This window comes from Loxodonta africana, chromosome 23, assembly GCF_030014295.1.
Source record: "Loxodonta africana isolate mLoxAfr1 chromosome 23, mLoxAfr1.hap2, whole genome shotgun sequence".
NCBI classification, from domain to species: domain Eukaryota; kingdom Metazoa; phylum Chordata; class Mammalia; order Proboscidea; family Elephantidae; genus Loxodonta; species Loxodonta africana.
The window spans coordinates 59,880,042-59,892,329 of record NC_087364.1 but is presented as its reverse complement, the minus strand read 5'-3'; the positions used below and the strand labels follow the sequence as shown (position 1 = coordinate 59,892,329).

The following is a 12,288-nucleotide window of genomic DNA, read 5'->3' as shown; positions in this document are numbered from 1 at the left end:
TGGTTCTGAGGAGGAAAGGGAGACTAGAGTACCTGCTTAATTAAGAGCCATTCAGCCTGAAATTAAGCCTGCCTGCCCGTGTGACCTACCCAGAGGTTATACTTAGTCCTCCCCAAGTAAGGAGAACTTCCTTAGGAAAACAGACCAACATGCAGGAAGCCCATGTGAACTATGTATATAAAATAACAAATTCAACATTTATAAACATGAAAGAACAAGACATTTTTGGAAAACCACGTCACAAAAGACAAAGACCAAGGAGAATAAACGAAAGAGGTAACCCTAAAGAAATAGGAATGTTTCTACTAGAAGAAAAGAGTACAAAATTGTAATTATCACCATTTGAAAGGTCTGAAGGTTCCTAAGAAGAAATATATCCATAAAACAAGAATAGTGACCTAGGAAAAATGAACAAAGAAGAAAAAAGTTCTCAGAAATTAAAAAATAATGACTAAAGAAATATTCTCAAAATATTACATGATTAACAACAACAAAAAATTTTAATGGAGTAACTTGCAGCAATCTAGCGTTCCTGCCAGAAAGCTACTAAGGCAGTAAGGACTGGAGGGGCTAAGATTTTAGAGAGGGGAGAACCTCAGAAAGGCGAGCAACTACTGTACTTCTAGATAAGGGATTGTTTGCAGAGTGTGGGCAGGAGGCTGAGAGTAAAGGAGAAAGATTACGTGGTCATTAGATACGGAAAAAAAATCTAACTTAACTGTTTATTTTGGTAAAACAGCAAATTAGCGATAGAAGGGAACTTAATACAAAGAATACTATTGACAAAAGCCGACAGCAAACAGCATATAAATAGTAAATTATCGAAAGCTTTCAACATGGAATCAGGAACAAGAGAAGGATCCCTGCATCACTACTTTTATTCAGTATTGTACTGGAAACTGTAGTTCGTACAGTAAGCCAAGAAACAAAAGCAAAAGAATTTTTCCTTTTTGAGGATTATAAAGGAAGATGTAAAATTTGCATTATTTGCAAATGGCGTGATTGAGTGCCTAGGAAATTCAGAAGAACCTACAGACAAATGAATTAGAATTAATACCTGAATTTAGCAAGGTTCCTGGATACAAGGTTAATATAAAAATCAGTTTAATTTCTTTATTCCAGCAACAAATAGAAATAGCCAGAGAAAAAAAATCATATGAAAAGGTGCTAATCATCATTAGTCATCAGGAAAATGCAGATGAAAGCCACAATGCTGTACCGTATCATATCCACTAAACCAAAAACCAAACCCAGTGCCGTCGAGCCGATTCCGACTCATAGCGACCGTATAGGACAGAGTAGAACTGCCCCATAGAGTTTCCAAGGAGCGCCTGGCAGATTCGAACACTTTGGTCAGCAGCTGTAGCACTTAACCACTATACGACCAGGGTTTCCTAATCCGAATAGCTAAAATGAAAAAGATAGGCAGAACTAAGTTTTTTCAAGGGTGTGAAGCATCTGGGATGTTCATACTCTACCGGTGGCAGTGTAAATTGGTACAGTAATTTTGGAAGTTGGCAGCATTTACTAAAGCTGAACGTACATGTCGCCCGTGGCTCAGCAATTAAATGCAAACACATATTCACCAAAAGCTACGAAATAGTTCATAGAAGTTCTATTCTTAGTAGCCTCAAACAAGAAATAGACCGAATTGTCCATCAACAGAATGGACAAATAAATTGTGGTATATTTCATACAGTGGAATGAATGAACGAACTACAGTCATGTCAACGAATGCATCTCCGGAAGGTAATGTGGTTTTAATTATACAGAGTTCAGAGCAGCTAAATCTAATTTATAATGTTAGAATTCACAGTAGTGGGTATCTTTGAGGTGGAGGGTGGGTATGGGTAGTGACCAGAAGGAAGTAATATGGATTTACTTTTCTTTGTGTTACACTTTAATATAAGTTTACATTAAAGAACTCAGGGAAAGGTTAAAAACAGTAGACAGCTGAGAGACTTCCTAAAATGAACGTATTTAGTTATGAGTAAAGCGTAGGGGCTGGAATCAGGTCACTCTTACAGATGCACGGATTTTCCACTTCGTTAAGTATTCTAGATATTTGTCTTAATTCTGAGCCTCAATATTTTGTAGTCCCCTTGTAGTTATTTATTTTCTTAATTGGAGGCATTGTTCATTTAGCTTTTAAAGAAGTGGCTTACAGAATTGGTTGTAGGACAGAATCTCCTATCTGTGTATTGTAGGACGTTGGATATTCTAAGCTCCTCTTTTGAGTTTTAGTGTAGACATTGATTGGGTTTGGGCATGATGCCCTACCAGTCTTCCAAAGAACAAGCTCAGTTTCTTGATTCAGCAGATTTTGAGTTAGTGCCCTTCAGTTTTTGTTTGCTTTTGTTCTGTGAAAATACACTGAACAAAACATAACCCATTGAACAGTTTTTACATATACAGGTCATTGACAGTGGTTACACACTTCACGTTCTCTCACCATTCTCACTATCTCTGCCCATGCTGTTTCACCACCGTTAACTTAGACTCTCTGCCCCTTAAAGCTCTTGTCTGTGCTTTAGAGTTACTGTTGTCATTTTGATCTCATATAGGTAATTCTTTAAAAGGGTGCAGTGCTCAAGGCAAACATTATTTATTGAGCTAAACTGTTATCTAGTTTAAAGATGACTTCTAGTTTTGGTTCCAGGTTTAAAAGTTTCTAGGCAATATATTCGAAGGTCCCTCCAGTCTCAATGTATCCAGTGAGTCTGGTTTCCAAGAAGAATTTGGAATTTCACAATTGTCCTCCTTTTAATCAAGGATCCGTCTATTGGATCCTTGATCAAAACATTCAGTAATGGTAAATGGGCACCATCCACTTCTTCTGGTCTCATGCCAAGGGAGGTAGTAGTTCCTGGAGGCAGTTAGACCTGCGGACCATTTCCTTCTCTGATTCCTGGATCTCCTTCCTCTCTTGCTCCAGGCGAATAGAGACCAATTGTTCTAACTTGGGTGGCCACTAGCAAGCTGTCAAGACCCCAGGCACTACTCATTGAACTCGGAGGTAGAGCAGAAACTCCTAAAATTTTATTGGACCAATTGACTAGACAGACCCATGAAGCCATGACCCTAGACCTTCAAACCAAGAAAACTAATCCTGTGGGGTGTTTACTTGTACCTAAGTAGTATCAACAGCTGCGCTTTTTTTTTTGCTGCTGGTTTTCTTGTAAAATTAAATGTAACTTTCTATTTGTCATTTTTCCCTTTTAAAAAAACGCATGTATAGTGTAACGGTATCAGTTGTAATAGTTAAGTTGTGTAACAGTTACCCTTAGTCAACCTCAATTTTCCTATCACCGTAGATAAACATTCAGCACTTCCCAAAGAATGATTCCTCCTCTCCCCCCCACCCCACCCCTGGTAACCACTAGTAACCCTTGGTTTTTATGTATTTACCTGTTCTTGTCATGTCAACTATAAGTGAGACCATACAATATTTGTCCTTTTGTGATTGACTTATTTCACTCAGTGTAATGTCTAAAAGTTTCATTCATGGTTGTAGCATGTATCAGGACTTTGTTTTTCTTCAAGGCTGAATAATATTCCATAGTATGTATGTACCACATTGATTATGTTTATCCATTCTTCTGCTGAAGAACACTTGGGTTCTTTCCATCTTTTTTTGTTACTGTGTTTTGTTATTGTGAATAATGCTGCAATGAACATATGTCTGTTCATGTCCCTACTTTTAAGTCCCTAGGTATATACTTAGGAGTGGGAGTGCTGGATCCTATGGTAGCTCTATTTCTAATTCTTTGAAGAATCACCATACTGTTTTCCACAAGGATTTTACCATTTTACATACCCACCAGCAGTGGATAAGGGTTCCTATCTCCACACATCCTTGCCAGCATTTTTTATTTTCTGATTTTTTTGGTCATTGCCACTCTAGTAGGTAATGTCTCATTGTGGTTTCGATTTGTATCTCTCTAATGGCCAGTGACAATGAGCATCTTCATGTGTTTGTTGGCTGCTTGAGAGGGCCCTTTGCCCATTTTTTGATTGGATTATCTTTTGGTTAAGTTGTAGAAGTTTTATGTATTTTTTAGATAAAAAGACCCTTATTGGATATGTGGTTCCCAAAGATTTTCTCCCATTCTGTAAATCGTGTTTTTACTCTTTTGATAAATAATTTTGATGACTACAGTATTTAATTTTTATGAGGTCTCAATGACCTATTTTGTTTTCTGTTGCTCGTGCATTTGTTGTTTGCCCTTCAGTTTTGTGTTGCTCATGAAAATTCTGGCAGCTCATGAAGGGGAAAAAACATCTACAGTATACCATGTGTTTTACCCATCCTGTATCATTTAATCCTCCCAACAAATTTGTGAGGTGAGTATTTGTATCCCCATTTTTCAGATGGAGGACTCTGGATCAGAGATAAATGAAGTAAACTGCTCAGAATATATAGCTAGTAAATATTAGTTTATCAGTGTTGATATTTAACCCCAATTTTCTTCAAGTTTATCATCAGCGTGTGTATTGAACTAAGTTTATAAACCTCTTACATGTAGTTTTGTATCTGTGTTTGAGGATTATGGTCATTTGCGTTTAAGTATTTATTGTGTAAAGAGTTCAGTTGTTCCTGCTTGAGAGCTATGTTTGAGAGCAGACAGTTTCCACTCGACTGTTAACCTAAAGATTGATGGTTCAGACCTGCGCAGCAGCTCCACAGAAGAAAGGCCTGGTGATCTGCTTCTGTAAAAATTACCGCCAAGAAAACCCTATGGAGCATTTCTACTCTGTTATATACGGGGTTGCCATAAGTTGGGATTAACTTGACAGTCATGGGTTGGGTTTGGTCTTAAGGGCTATGTTTAGTTTCTTTAAATATTATCCATGGCTTACTGTAAAGAGCAAATTATCCAGATGATCACACAAAACTACCCTATGATTACCTTATGGCTCCCTTTTTAAAAGGTCTCAGAATTATATGAAAAACAACAACCTCGTGTCCTCCCTGGCTTTTAAAAAACCCCTGTACTCCTGTTTTTAGCAATCCTTATTTACTTTTGTTGCCCAGCGTGTACTAATTGTATAATTTTATGTGTGACTAGCCATTTGTATCTAAACACACCAGGCTCCAAGGACAAATCAACATAGAGTGTGCTTTGTGTGGAAATGTATGTAGCAGGTGGGAATTGATGGATTCTTTTTTTTTTTAAAAAATGAAATTGCCTAGAACAGTAGCAGGCACAAAGCAGTCTAAGTATTTACTACTGCCACCACCACTGGGTTTAAACAGAATAGGGATATGGTCGGATTTATGTAGAAAGGTCATCATAATGGCCATATGGAGAAAGGATCGGGGTGCCTCTACACAGCACAAAGGAGACCATCCAGAAGGCTCTGGTTATATTCAGAAAGAGATGATGAGAGCCTCGACTAGGGCAGAGGAAACAGAGAGAAGAGGTTGAATTCAAGAGATATTTAGGATGTAAAACAGCCAAGATCTGAATTAGATTAGATTACATAGAATTAGATTGATTAGATAGGAAGGGAGTGAAAGAATAAGTTGTATCAGGTGATGTTTCTGGCTTGGGCGGTTGAGGACTGCAGTAGCATCAGGAGTGTAAGCTGTAGAAGGGCAGGGTTCTTTTTTTTTTTTTTTTCACTGATTCCTAGTGTCTAGGACAATGCCTGGTACATAATAAGTAAGTAATCAATAAGTATTTGTTGAATGAATGAAAAACACTCTAGCTTCCTTCTTTATTAGGCTCTTAAAGCAAAAACTAAAAGCATTTCCTTATCTCTAATTCATTTTTAAATTTTACCCCTTAAGGCAAAAATTAAATTAGTATCTTCTGGTGTTTTTTTTTTTTTTGGTATTATTTTATAGAGTTTCTGTAAAGGAAATCTTTAATAAGCATAGTAGAGTATAAAGATTTTCTTTTTCTCTCCTAGTAAACGAAGCAAAAAAGGAGATAAAAATGGGAAAGGTTTGAGACATTTTTCAATGAAAGTGTGTGAGAAAGTTCAGCGGAAAGGAACAACATCATATAATGAAGTAGCTGATGAGCTGGTATCAGAGTTCACCAATTCCAATAACCATTTGGCAGCTGATTCGGTAGGTAGATCATGAACTTGACATTGATTATGATGAGTGATTCAGCAATTTACTTTTTGGGTCATTTTTGTCATAGATTTGAGGAATGAGATGAGTTAGGCAATCTCCAACGTCTTGAAGTTTTCATATTGTCTGTCAGGGATTTTTATGGTTGATTTTTGTTTGTTTTGGAAAGGATTCTTGTATTTTTTATTTAAATGTAGATATAAACAAGTATATTTTTCATAAATGTTTCAGCCTCGGAGACCCTCTGGGGCAGTTCTACACTGTCCTATAGGGTAGCTATGAGTCAGAATCAACTCAGTGGCACACAGCCTTAACAGCTGAAGGGCCATCTTTTTAAATATACTTTTTATGTTTAATCACTTTTCCAATGACTGGGTATGTTTCTTAATCTTTTAGTGTTTCTTCAATGTCTAAGTCAATAAGAAAATTTAGTTTTTAATTGAAAAAGTAATATATGTACACTTTTATTTAAAAAAATCAGACGTGCAGGTAAGTATATAATGAAAAATGTCTTCTTTCCACCACAGACCGTCTCTAAAGGCAGTAATCACTGTGGCCAATTTCTGGAGTATCATTCCAGAACTTCTTTATGCATATACAAGATAAAGTTTTTAAAATTTATTTTAAGCAGAAATGTGATTATGCTTTGCATGTGACATTGTTAATTTGTTTTCTTACCAATGTATCTTGAAGATTTTTTCCTGTATCTTTCATCTTTTTGTGTCTCTGCTTTTTTTTTTTATTCTGGACATTTTCTTCTAATTTCTGCTTCAGTTCACTAATTCTTCATACAGCTATGTCTAAGCCACTGTTAAAGCCATTAGCTAAGTTCTTAATTTTAGTTATATTTTGCAAATCTAAATTCTACAGTTCCCTGTTTTTTTTTAAACAGTTTGCTGAAATTCTCCACCTTGTTTTTTTTTAATCTTTGAACCTAGTAAGTATAGTTATTTTAAAGTTTCTATCTGACTACTCAATTATTTGAATCTTCTGAGGTCCTGTTTCTATTGACTGTTGTTTTCCTTGGTTTTCAATCACATTGTCTTCTTGCCTTTCGCCTGTAGTTGTATGTGTAGAAATAATTTGAGACTTAGGATATGATACCTTCTTTCAGAAAGGATTAATGTAGATGGCTGAGGACATCAGCAGTCGAGGATGCCTTAGTTCAGTTTCAGTGAATGAGCTGAATTGAAATGGTCTTTAGGCTTGCTCTTATTTTAAGGTGTCGCAGCTTGAGACCCTAACCCAAAGAGTGGCATTTCATCTACCATTATAATATTTTCTTTTAAACATTTCTTTATAAAAATGTGGAAATCTCCATCTCATCAAATTAATATGCATTCATATTAGGGAAGCAGGTAAGAGTGGAGACTGTGGAGTCATACAGACCTGGGTTTAAATCTAGCTATGTGACTTTGGATAAAGTACTTAACTTCTGAGTCTCAGTGTCCTTATTGGTAAACAGGTTTAATAATACTGTCTATGTCATAGGTTGTTATGAGGATTAAGGGAGCTAATGCATGCAAATCATCTGTTTTATCGTTATTAGCTTCGGTGATACATTGTAGACCTTTCTGTTTGAAAAAATAATTATTACTGTATGCATTAAAAATAAAAATTTTTTTAAAAATGATCCCTCCCAGTATAGCCTTACAGTCTAGTAGATGAACATATTTTAAAATGCAATTATGTATAGTAAATAAATGGAAAGTATATGCTCTCTGGAAAGTACAGGTAGTCCCCAGCTAATGATGTATTTGAATTACAACAAACCACACTTACAACTGTCTTTTTTTTTTGTACATTTTATCATTGGTGATGTGTACTACATACAATGTTGCAGTACATAATTTGCTGATGTTATCATTCTCAGATGTTCACTTGTAGATGTTCAGGGTTATGATTTACTGTTCAAAATGCTGCTGTATAGCAGACTATGAAAACTCAAAAAAAAAAAAAAAGTATTTGACTTAGGTCAGAACCACATAGGACTGAGTTGGAACGGAACCCCATCGGAAGTTGGGGACTACCTGTATATACAGAACAGAGTAGGAACATATGACAAAGAACACCTGAGTTCTGCCAGGGGAAAAGGAGATGGCATGTGAGCAGGGACAGAGAATGAGTTTGATTCTGCCAGACAAGAAGAAGTTGTTCAGAGCAGAGGTGTGAGAAACCCTGGTATGTTTTGAAAGTTAGAGTTTGGTCACCATTGTTGGAATGAGGAGTGCTGGGGGGTAAAGCTGGGTTGATAAGCAAGAGCCAGTTTACAAAGTAGGTCTGTAAAGGAATTGAATTTTTTTGTTAAAGGTGATCTGGACCATTGAGGAATTTGTGTAGGGATGTGACATTAGCTGTGTATATTGACCGCAGAGTAGGAATCAGATTGGTGATCAAGACTTTGGCAGAATTGCTTATTAGGACGTGGATGTGGTAGTCCAAGTGAGAGATGAGATCCTGACCCATCTTTCTGAAACTCTGATTAGAAAAAGGTTAATCCTTCTCATTTTATCCTTCCTATCTCTTAACTGTTCTTTCATGTTGTACATCTGTTTTTCTCTCTGCTGCATTCTGGATAATTTCTTCTGGTTAATCTTACAGTTATCTTCTCTTTATTTGTGCCTAATCTGCTGTTTAACTCATTCACTGAGGTTTTTATTTCTAGAAGTTCTATTTGGTTCTTTTTCCAAATTTGTCTGATCTGTTTTAATATATCTAATTTCTTTCTAGAAACTTCCATCCCATCATTTATTCTAAAGATATTAATATACTTTTTTTTGTTCAGTGTGTATTAATTCCACCATCTAATGTTTTGGTTATCCAATGCTGTTAGAGTTTTTCCTAATGAGTCTTACTTGTAGTGACTTATTTATTTTTATATTTTATAATTTGGGATTGCGACCTCATGTTCAGTGGGGTTTTATCTGTGGGAATCCCAGATAGCTTGGGTTGAGAGCATATCCCCCAAAAGGAGCTTTGTTAGTTTCGCCAGTAGATGCGCACTACCTACCAGGGACCACTCTGTGTGTTAGTTTTAGCTTATAGTCTCCAGGAGCATATACCAGATAAATCAACCCGTTGCACCACCAGGGCTCCAGGAGCATATAGGTAATGGAAATTTTAATGCCTAGCCCCTCAAGAGACTGTGTTTACAAATTCAGAAGGAAGTTTTTTTGATCCTATTTATCCCCACTTCAACTTAGAGCCCAGAGACAGGTAGGTTTCTTCGGCCCCCCTTAGCATTTGTCCTTTGGAAATGACAGCTCTATATGACTATCCCATTTCAAGTCCTCTCTCCCCAACCATGCAATTCGAGGTTTTGCCCCCACCTCTCCACAGCTATTAAACCAGGTCTTTATAGGAGCCCTGGTGGCACAGTGGTTAAGAGCTCAGCTGCTAACCAAAAGGTCAGCAGTTTGAGTCCACCAACCACTCTTTGGAAACCCTGTGGGGCAGTTCTACCCTGTCCGGTAGGGTTGCTTTGAGTTGGAATTGACTCGGCAGCAGTGGGTTGGGTTTTGGTTTTATTAAGTTACCAAAGTCTGCAAACATCTTAGAGCAGTGCTTCTCGGACTTTAAGGTGCTTAAAAATACTGCAAATTTGGTCAAAATGCAGATTCTAATTCTGTAGTTGCAGGATGGTGCTGAGCTTCAGCATTTCTAACAAGCTTGTGGTGAAGCAGTTGCTGTGGCCCAGACTCCTCACTTGCAGCAAGGCTCATTACTAACCTAAGCTTCCATGCTTATTGAACATTTTGTCTGTCAACTTATTCTTCATTTTCCCCCCAACATTTTATTATAAAAAAGTTTTAAGTTAAAAGAATTTCACAGTGACCACCCATTTACCCACCACTTAGATACTACAGTTAACCTTTTATTGTCCTGTCTTTATCACATACCTGTCCATCTATCCATCCATCAATCAGTTTATCTTATTTTTTTGATAAATTTTATAATAAGTTGTAGATATCATCCCTAAAAACTTTACTTCAGACATGCACATGAAGTACACATCACTCCATTGACTTCAGTATCTGTTTATTGGCTTTTTTTTTTCTTTTGAGGTAAAATTTGAATTTAAGGAAATGCACAGAATCATATGTGAATCAGTAGTTGAATTTTGGCAAGTGCATAAACCTGTATAGCTCAAACCCCTATAAAGATAGGGAGCAATCTCATCACCCTAGAATTTTCCTTCACCCCCTTTTCCAGTCATTCCTTCCCCTTACTCTCACCTGCAATCTTCATTTTTACTCCCTGGAGAAATTCCTTGCAGTCATGCATGTAAATGGATATTTATTACATTTTCATAGTGGTTTTTTAGAAGAGTTTCACATTATCTAGCTTTCTATTGCTAGAAGTAGAGAACAGTGACAGATTTCATATGGCTGTTTCTTGTAATGTCTTTGGATAAAACCTGAGGACTTTACATTGCAGCACAACACGTGGAGAACATTTTTCTGGAAGCCAAGATAATATAGTTCAATCGTGTGGCCTTTTGACCGTCCAACTTTATTTAAGCCTAGAACTTACATTGCCCTGGGGAATCGATGGCTGTCGGGTCATGCAGATAGCCCCATGACAGCCTTTGGAAGTTAAGGAGCCAGCCAAGAGTTGTCTATGGAGGGAAGCCATTCTGTTGTAGCATGGAGGTGGAAGTTTGATTCGCATTTGTACCTTGGAAGTATAAGATGCAGTAATTTTATCTGATTTTGCAAATGAGAAGAGAACTGTCCACTTTAAATGCATTAAATAGCAAGCTGCTAGTGTTCTTTGCCCTTTGTTTCCTTATGCACAAAATGAGGACAATCGTATTACCTACCTCATAGAGCTGCGTGTAGTACATAAACCAAACCAAACCCATTGCCTTCGAGTCGATTCCAACTCACAGCGACCCTGTAGGACAGATTAGATTACCGCATAGGGTTTCCAAGACTGTAATCTTTACAGAAGCAGACTGCCACATCTTTCTTCCGCAGAGCGCCTGGTGGAATAGAACCACCGACTTTTTGGTTGGCAGCCAAGCGCTTAACCACTGTACCACCAGGGCTCCTTGTGTCGCACATGTTGTAGTAAAAGTATTACAAACACTTCAGGAAAAACCAGTATTGCCAGTTTTCCTTCCAGTGAATTTAATGTTCTTGAAATCATGTTATTAATATGTATATATCCTACTTTCTTTATTTAAAATTTTATCATAAAAAATCCACATTATTATTCATAACCATTAGCAGTGGCTGTATGAAATTTGATTGGGTGATGGATCATAGACTACTTTCTCCTTCTCCTACTGTTAAATATTTAGGTTGTTTCTGTTTTCCACCAGACTCACTAAATTTTAGACATTGTATTTGAATTTCTAAAATTTTTAAAGCTATAATACTGCTTTACATAAAGTGCTGCCATTTACATATTTCTCTGTAATTCGAACATCTTTCTTATGTTATCATCTTGCCTGTTTGACAAACTTAGGAGAAAATTCTGCTTTAATTCAAATAGCCAAACCCTTAAATATCATCACTCAATAAAAAACAATTTTTAGCAGGCTTATGATCAGAAGAATATTAGACGAAGAGTTTATGATGCTTTAAACGTGCTAATGGCAATGAACATAATTTCAAAGGAAAAAAAAGAAATCAAGTGGATCGGCCTGCCTACCAACTCAGCTCAGGAATGTCAAAACCTGGAGGTAAATGAGTTTTCTGTTTATAGATAGCAGTTGGCATTACTTTTACCCCAAAGGCATTTTCATTTAGAAATACAGCCACATGATACTATTCTTTGTTTATGTGTCTTTTTTTTTTTTTTTAACAGACTTATGTGGAATTTTAGAACTGGAAGAAGCTTTAAATATATAATCTGATCAGTCTATTTTCTAAATGATAAACCTGAGGGACATAGAAGTGAATTGACTTGCCTAAGGTTGTATCTTAAGACAGATAATAGGACTAAACTTGAACTTCTTTATTCTTAATATAATAAAAAACAGATAATAGGACTAAACTTGAACTTCTTTGTTCTTAATATTATATAATATATTAATATTAAGTTGGTAATAGTATTGTATCATACCAAACCATGCACATATGGGTACTCAATTTCTGAGTGTCAAAAAACTCACGTTTTTCTTGTAAAACAAATGAGGACGATAAAGAGAGCATTTTATAAAAGGTGAATGAAAATTTTTAAGAATATTTTTAATC

The 12,288-nt window shown here is 36.5% G+C and overlaps 1 protein-coding gene across 5 annotated transcripts in view; it reads left to right on the top strand.

Moving 5' to 3' along the window:
* The window catches only part of TFDP2 (transcription factor Dp-2), an 83,406-nt gene that overhangs the window by 45,172 nt on the left and 25,946 nt on the right, over positions 1-12,288 (top strand). For 4 of the 5 annotated variants that reach the window (XM_023555469.2, XM_023555472.2, XM_010595977.3 and 1 more), the window contains 2 exons: positions 5,917-6,079; positions 11,628-11,774. In XM_023555469.2, coding sequence (XP_023411237.1) covers positions 5,917-6,079; positions 11,628-11,774 — 310 coding nt within the window. The remainder of the gene's footprint in view (positions 1-5,916; positions 6,080-11,627; positions 11,775-12,288) is intronic. The other variant, XM_023555470.2, reaches the window with a different exon arrangement.